This window comes from Cebus imitator, unplaced genomic scaffold (genome assembly GCF_001604975.1).
Source record: "Cebus imitator isolate Cc_AM_T3 unplaced genomic scaffold, Cebus_imitator-1.0 Scaffold242, whole genome shotgun sequence".
Taxonomy (NCBI): domain Eukaryota; kingdom Metazoa; phylum Chordata; class Mammalia; order Primates; family Cebidae; genus Cebus; species Cebus imitator.
In genome coordinates, this window is record NW_016107557.1 from 2,339,323 (window position 1) to 2,346,649 (window position 7,327).

At 51.9% G+C, this 7,327-nt stretch overlaps 1 protein-coding gene across 1 annotated transcript in view; it reads right to left on the reverse strand.

The window, feature by feature from the left end:
- Window positions 1-5,936: 5,936 nt before the first annotated feature.
- Window positions 5,937-7,327, reverse strand: part of IMPA2 (inositol monophosphatase 2) — a 57,727-nt gene continuing 56,336 nt past the window's right edge. The window contains exon 8 of the mRNA XM_017498473.1: window positions 5,937-6,476. Coding sequence (XP_017353962.1) covers window positions 6,361-6,476 — 116 coding nt within the window. The 3' untranslated portion in view covers window positions 5,937-6,360. The remainder of the gene's footprint in view (window positions 6,477-7,327) is intronic.

The window sequence follows — 7,327 nt, forward strand, 5'->3', positions numbered from 1 at the left end:
GACAAAAGCAATGCCTCTTGTCAAAGCAGAATAGCGACAGAAAGCAAGAGCTTACCTCAGAATCAATCAGTAACTCCTGAAAAACATCCATCCAGAAAAAAAAAAAAAAAAAAAGGCATGGCTTTTGGGAAGAAGACACGAATTTGAGACCTGGCATGAGGAAGTGTGGAGAGGGAAATGGGTCTAAAATACTATTACATTATAAATTTAACACTGGCCAAGTGCCATGTGGAAAGACAGATGAAGGACTATGAAGTAATTCAAACTGATTTGCTCAGACAGTGAAGACTGAATGTGTTTGTAAAAGCTTGATACATGGACAGTTAAATATGTTGATCACTGCATTTTTGTAATGGCTGATCGTTGATGTATCTTAAAACTTGTTTAAGGCATTACGGTATTTTTCTGCAACAATTAATATGAGGATTTGTGCTACAAGAGTTAAAATATATGCTATTATTTGTTTGGTTTTTGTTTGTTTTGAGACTGAGTCTTGCTCTTGTCACCCAGACTGGAGTGCAGTGGTGCCATCTCGGCTCCTGCTGCCTCAGCCTCCCATGTTCAAGCAACTTAACCTCAGGATCCTGGGAGAGTAGCTGGAACTACAGGCACGCGCCACCACGCCCAGCTAATTTTTGACGGGGTGGGGTGGGGGTGCCGTCCGCGGCCTCCCCCGCCGCGCAGTTAGTCACCACGGACAGCAGGGGGCGCGCTGCCCTTAGCAGCGCCCAGCGACCGCCTGCGCCGCGTGGCGCGGGTACCGGGACTCGGCGGCGCGGAGCCGTGGATTGCGGAGACAACCCCCAGCGATGGCTTGTCCCAGCGAGGCTGCTTCGGCCAGGGCCCGGGGAGGCTGTTCCCGTTGTGCAGCCCAGAACTCCCTGAGAGTGAGGAGAAAGCCCCGGCTTCCGGGGGGGGGTCCGCTTGGTGCTGGGAACGCGGCCGTCACCCCCGTGAGTGACCGGGTCGGAGAGCGCGGGTCATCAGAGCGCAGTGGGGGCGCCCTGGGGGAGGTGCTAGCGGCGCTTGGGGACTGCCCGGGGCACCGCGTCGTCCCCGACAGCGGCGCCGATCCACGGGGCCCCAGCCCCTCTATCCAGCCCCAGCCCTGCCTGATCCCGGCCGCGGGGACTCAGGATGGGCGGCGTGGGGGCGGCCTGGGGCCTTGGAGACGTGAACGAGGTGACAGGGACGCTGGGGCCACCTGCCTCTCGCACCGCGGCAACCAAGTGCCCTCGTGATTTGAAGAAGAGGGAGACAGAATCGGAGACCAAAGCATCTGAAGGCCGCGCTGGTGGATCGAAGCCACAGGGAGGAGACGAGGAGGCGGCACTCCTGTCTGAAAGAGCCTTCCTTCTACACCTGCGAGGACGCGCCTTGCAGCGGTCCACCGGGAAGCTGCAGGACAGGACCCAGTCCCCCGGATTCCTCTTCTTCAGGGGCCCTTACAGCGTCCACACAGCAGGCAGCTGGAGAGGGAGGAGCCAACTCATACCGCCACGTGTGGAGGCCGCCCAGTCCGGAATACTCATTCCACGCAGGAACCAGTCTCTCCAAGAGTCACCATACCCAAGGAAGCCCATAGCATAGCTCCCTTCCATTACTTAGTGATGATTCCTCCCAAATCAGCTTCCCTTGCCAGCCAGGAGCTGTTTTCACGGTAGGCACTATTGCCTAGTAGGCGGCTGGCACATTCCACCTTCCCCTTCTGCCAGGAAAACAGGTAGGAGGCCAACTGCATTCAGTTCAAATAATGCAAAAAGGGAAACATTGTTAAACTTTTGCACATGAATATTGCTTTTATTAAAATCTAGAGATTTTTTTTTTTTTTTTTTTGAGATGGAGTTTTGCTCTTGTGGCCCAGACCAGAGTGCAGTGGGGTGATCTTGGCTCACTGCAACCTCCACCTCCCCGGTCAAGCAATTCTCCTGCCTCAGCCTCCCAAGTAGCTGGGATTACAGGTATGTGCCACCACGTCAGGCTGGTCTCGAACTCCTGACCTCAGGTGATCCACCCACCTCAGCCTCCCAAAGTGCTAAAATTATAGGCCTGAGCCACCGTGCGTGGCCTAAAATCTGGAGATATCAAACCTAATTGTATCTATATTCTCTTCTTTTACAAACTGGAAAAAAAAAAAGTTACTCTACAGAACATGAAAACAGAGACATATCTCAGTGGCAATACATGTTAAGGGCTTTAATTCAATTCCTGTTGTTGAAACCCAAAAACAAACAAACAAAAACAGAAAACCTTCGTGAAAGCTGCTGCTAACAAAATGGAGTGGGGGGAAGGCCATGAAGAAGCCCTCACACCCACAGGCCTGAAACAGGACTTATCCCAACACGTTCCTGCAGGTAGCCAGCATCAGGATTTATTGTAAGGACTTCTCAAGGCCGCGGTATTCCAGATCCACCACTAGCATGCAACACTGACCTGGCAACAGCTGCCTCCACTGACACACAGAGCCAGCTCCTGCAGTGAGCTCTGTCACGTAGGACGCTTGTTTCAAAGCAGCTCATGTGCACATCTATTTGTCTTTAAAAGATTCTTCTTTGGCTGGGTGCGGTGGCTCATGCCTGTAATCCCAGCATTTTGGGAGGCCAAGGTGAGTAGATAGCTTGAGGTCAGGAGTTCGAAACCAGCCTGATCAACATGGCAAAACCCATCTTCACTAAAAATACAAAAATTAGGCAGGAGAATCACTTGAACCCAGGAGGCGGAGGCCGCAGTGAGCTGAGAGCACACCAACTGCACTCCAGCTTGGGTGACAGAGCAAGACTCCGTCTCAAAAAAAGAAAAATACTCCTCTTTGCCATGACATCCCTGGATATACCCTGATCCATCATCATAGCACACACATCCCGAAGTGCAATCCCTTGCCTAGTCCAAAGCGAGCCCATTTATTCTGGAGATCCTTGTCTGAGCTTTTTAGGCTAATGCCTGTACACTTGCTACATGTGGTAACTCACAGTTACTAATATCTCAGAAAAACTCTTCTCTAAGCCAAGGAGGCTAGCAGACTTGGCCCTCCATGCCCAGGCAGGCTTGCCACTTGGGAGGGGCTGGGAGCTACCACCCTGTCAAAGGCAGAGGCCTTGGGACCACGTGGTGGCATTCCAGACCTATAGGTGGGGAACGAATAACTTCATAGCATGGAAACTTCCAGTGGGCAGCAGTAGCAGGCCATTCTGACCCTTTCTGAGACGGCTTTTGGGGAACGTGGTCCAGGTGGTGAATGTTACCCACCCAACCAATGCAGGTCTGAGGACAGACCGTTCTTGGGCGGGGCAGGAGATGGAGGATTGCCAGCCGTCTGGACCTAGGCAGGGGATATGAGGTGGCACACCATCCAACCTGAGCAACTTATGTCCCTGCACACTGGCTCCTTCCCCCAAGGTTGGCAGAGGATTCCCTGTCCAATGCCGTAACTTTTCTAGTGTTGGATGTACCAGACACGCCTACAGTCTACCGCAAGACTAGTGGCTGGTGGGGCCTGGAGGTCAGAAGGTTGGGCCACGTGATTCCTAAGGGACACCCCCTTCTGATATTCCATTATTCAGTCCGAGAAGCCCACAGGGAACTGCCAAAAACCTTCAAATTACTTTCTGCATAGATGTATCAGATCATTCTACTGAAGGGCAACCCTGTGGCATGACTGACAACCATGACATTCTCACCGAATCAAGCTACACCTGCCACCTGAGGGCTTCCTCTCCTCTCACTTGACGATGGTTAGAACCAGCTCTCCAGTAGAAGGACTGACAGACACAGTATCACAAGTATCCTCCCTGTTTCCAGCACAAAGTTTAGACTGCTCCGCCTGGTGCCCAAGGCCTTGAGTTGGCCCATGTGTTTTTTGATTTTTGGTGTTTTTTTTTTTTTTTTTGAGACAGAGTTTTGCTCTTGTTGCCCATGCTGGAGTGCAGTGTCACGATCTCAGCTCACCACAACCTCCGCCTCCCGGGTTCAAGTGATTCTCTTGCCTCAACCTCCCAAGTAGCTGAGATCACAGGCGTGTGCTACCACATTCGGCTAATTTTGTATTTTTAGTAGAGACAGAGTTTCTCCATGTTGGTCAGGCTGGTCTCGAACTCCCGACCTCAGGTAATCCACCCACCTCGGCCTCCTGAGATTATAGGCATGAGCCACCTTGCCCAGCAGCCCATGTGTTTAAGCGTCACCTCCCCGAACCTCCAAGCAACAAGATGCCTCCTGCAGCCATGCAGAACCAAATATGTTCACCCCACTGCAGCCCTAGCCATTTCTCTCTGCCTCCATCTGAACATCCTGCTCCAGATCCTTTTCCCCTCTACACTCACATCTCCAGCTGGCCTGTTCGGTGCTGTCACGTGGGCGCTGCCAGCCTGCAAGGTCCAGGGGGTTCCTGGCTGGCAGGGCTCCTGTTTACCCATGTGTCTGCTAAGATGGAACATGTGACACGTGACTAGTCACAAACTGAAACCTCTGCTCCAGGAGGCCCTCGTGAGATGCCACACTCTAGGAAGCTGTGTGGCTACTTCTTGCTTAGGAACTTGGGTGGTGGCGTCACCCCTTAGGATCTTCCTGTTCCCAGAGGCCAGCAGCATTGTTCCCCTCTTCCTCCAACTTCAGGTTCAGGTTTAGGCCTCTGTCCAGCCTGGCTTGGTGACGGTGGCCCTGCCCCACAGGCTTCACACTCCTGGCTTTGAAGCTGGAGTTCCAGATCTTTGCAATAGTCCCTTCCTCTCATCCTCTAGGTCTTCATCTTTCATCTATGTCACCTGTCTCACACTCACTGCTTTTTAGTTTTGTTTTTTTTTTTTCTCGAGACAGGGTCTCACTCTATCACCCAGGCTGGAGGGCAGTGATGCAATCTTGGTTCACAGCAACCCCCGCCTCCTGGGTTCAAGCGATTCTCCCACCTCAGCCACCTAAGTAGCTGGGATTACAGGCGCACACCACGATGCCTGGCTATTTTATTTCTTTTTGAGACAGTCTCCTTCTGTCACCCAGGACGGAGTACAGTGGTCTGATCTCAGCTGACTGCAACCTTCGCCTCCTGGGTTCAAGTGATTCTTGGGCCTCAAGCCTTCCAACTAGCTGGAATTAGAGGCACGTGCCATCATACCCAGCTGATTTTTATATTTTTAGTAGAGATAGGGTTTCATAATGTCATCCAGGCTGGTCTCAAACTCCTGGCCTCAAGTGATCTACCTGCCTCAGCCTCCCAAAGTGCTGGGATAATAGGCGTGGGCCACTGCAACTGGCCAAGGCTTCTTCAACTCTTAAACTTCAGAAAAGATACCTGGCCAACCAGTTAATATCCTCATTAGAATTATTCTTACATACGATTCTGCCTCCTAAAGAGAAACAAATAAGGCCCAGTTTCTCCTCTTTAAACTGATCAGATTGGTCAGTCATCGTGATTCAATCTCAGCACTTTGGAAGGCTGAGGTGAGAGAATCACTTGAGCCCAGGTGTTAGACCATCCTGGGCAACACAGTGAGACCACATCTCTACCGAGAAATTTTTAGAAATTAGCCTGGCATGGTGGTGAGTGCCTGTGGTCCCAACTCAGGAGACTGAGGCAGGAGGATCACTTAAGTCCTGAGGTCAAGGCTACAGTGAGCTGTGATCACACCACTGCACTCCAGGCTGGGAGACAGAGCAAGACACCAACTCAAACAAAAACAAAAAAACCTGATCACAGAAACAACAGCTTTCAGAGATTAGTTTACTTTTGTCTGTCCTGTGTCTTGGGTTCTGAACATCACATCTTAATTACTGGGGTCGCCTTCAGGGTGCTCATCAGAGGCGGGAGTCGGCACACAGTAGGCTTTGGGTTTCATTCGCAGAGCTTCTTCATTTGAGAGCATAGATCCACAGCAGTGGATGAGAGCCACAGAGTTGTTTGGGAAGCAGATGACACACTTATAGAGGAAACAGATACACAGAGGGCCGTTATTTTGATTTATTGCATTCTGAAGTACCCCGGGGGGGAAGGGCCTGAGAACAGTCTGCTTTATCAGCAGCTCTAAAGTCTTATTACCTGAGATTTATATTCTGAGGGGGAAAAATCAAGATTGGATTATCAATACATATTTCACAGGAGATTTGCGTTTCGGCCCTGACAGAAGAACGCGTACTAACCTGAAAAAGGCTACATGAGATTAAAGAAAGAAACAGCTTAACACCAAAAATCCCGGTGAGAGAGACATGGATTTAAAAGGCCAGCCACTCACTGTAGCGTGGCAGCTCCCTCTGGGGTAGCGAGGAACAGAGCATGAGCCACTGGCATGGAGCGTGGGCCACCAGGGCCACCTCCCCAGGAGCCCACAGTAGCCTAGGGAGGCCTTGGGAGCAGCTTTGCCTCAGCTGCGGTCACTTCTCATCGTCCCGCCCATAGTTAATCGTCTGTAAGGCCTGAGCTATGAGCATCGCCATCTCCCGGGTGCCAGCAGCAACCACTCTGCAAGCCATGAGGTCGAGGGGTCCACCTGGGGACAGAGAGGGAGAGAGCCAGGCACCCAAGTTACCAGAGAGGGCTGAACAATGTTGTATAACAACTTACCCACATGCACACAGCACAGGAAACGGCACATGGAACTATGCCCAAGCCCCAACTCAGGTGGTCTAGGAGTGAATCTGACAAAGAATAGAGGGATGGAGCCTCTCCCGCCCCACCCCAGTGTGAAGGCAGTCAAGGGCTGCACAGTACAGCGTACAGCTCTGAAGCTGCCACTGCCTTAGAGGTGGAAAACCTAAAGTCCTAAGAAATGCAAGTGATGGGCTAGACCCGAACAGGGGAGCTACCCTTCTCAAGCTTGACCATGCAGAGGGGTCAGCCAGGGCTTGTGAAACAAAGGCTCTGCCTCGGTAGGTCTGGGTGGGGCCGAAGCTGCCTGCCCACAGGTTCCTGGGGGTGCACCGCTGCTGTGGGGCCCACACTCTAAGCACCTGGGGCAAGACAGTAAAGCCCTGCATCTTCCTGGGGGATGAGAAACAGGTCTGACTGCATGGATGGAGACCCTCTTTCACATACATGAGCCTTCAGGTGTTCTAGTGGTAAAATCCAAAGTGATGGGACCTTTAAAATGTGGAATGGGGCTGGGTGCAGTGGCTCATGCCTGTAATCCCAGTACTGTGGGAGGCTAAGGTGCACGAATCATGAAGTCAGGAGTTCGAGACCAGTCTGGCTGACATGGTGAAATTCCTTCTCTACTAAAAATACAAAAAATTGGCTGGGCGCGGTGGCTCAAGCCTGTAATCCCAGCACTTTGGGAGGCCGAGGCAGGTGGATCACGAGGTCAAGAGATCGAGACCATCCTGGTCAACATGGTGAAACCCC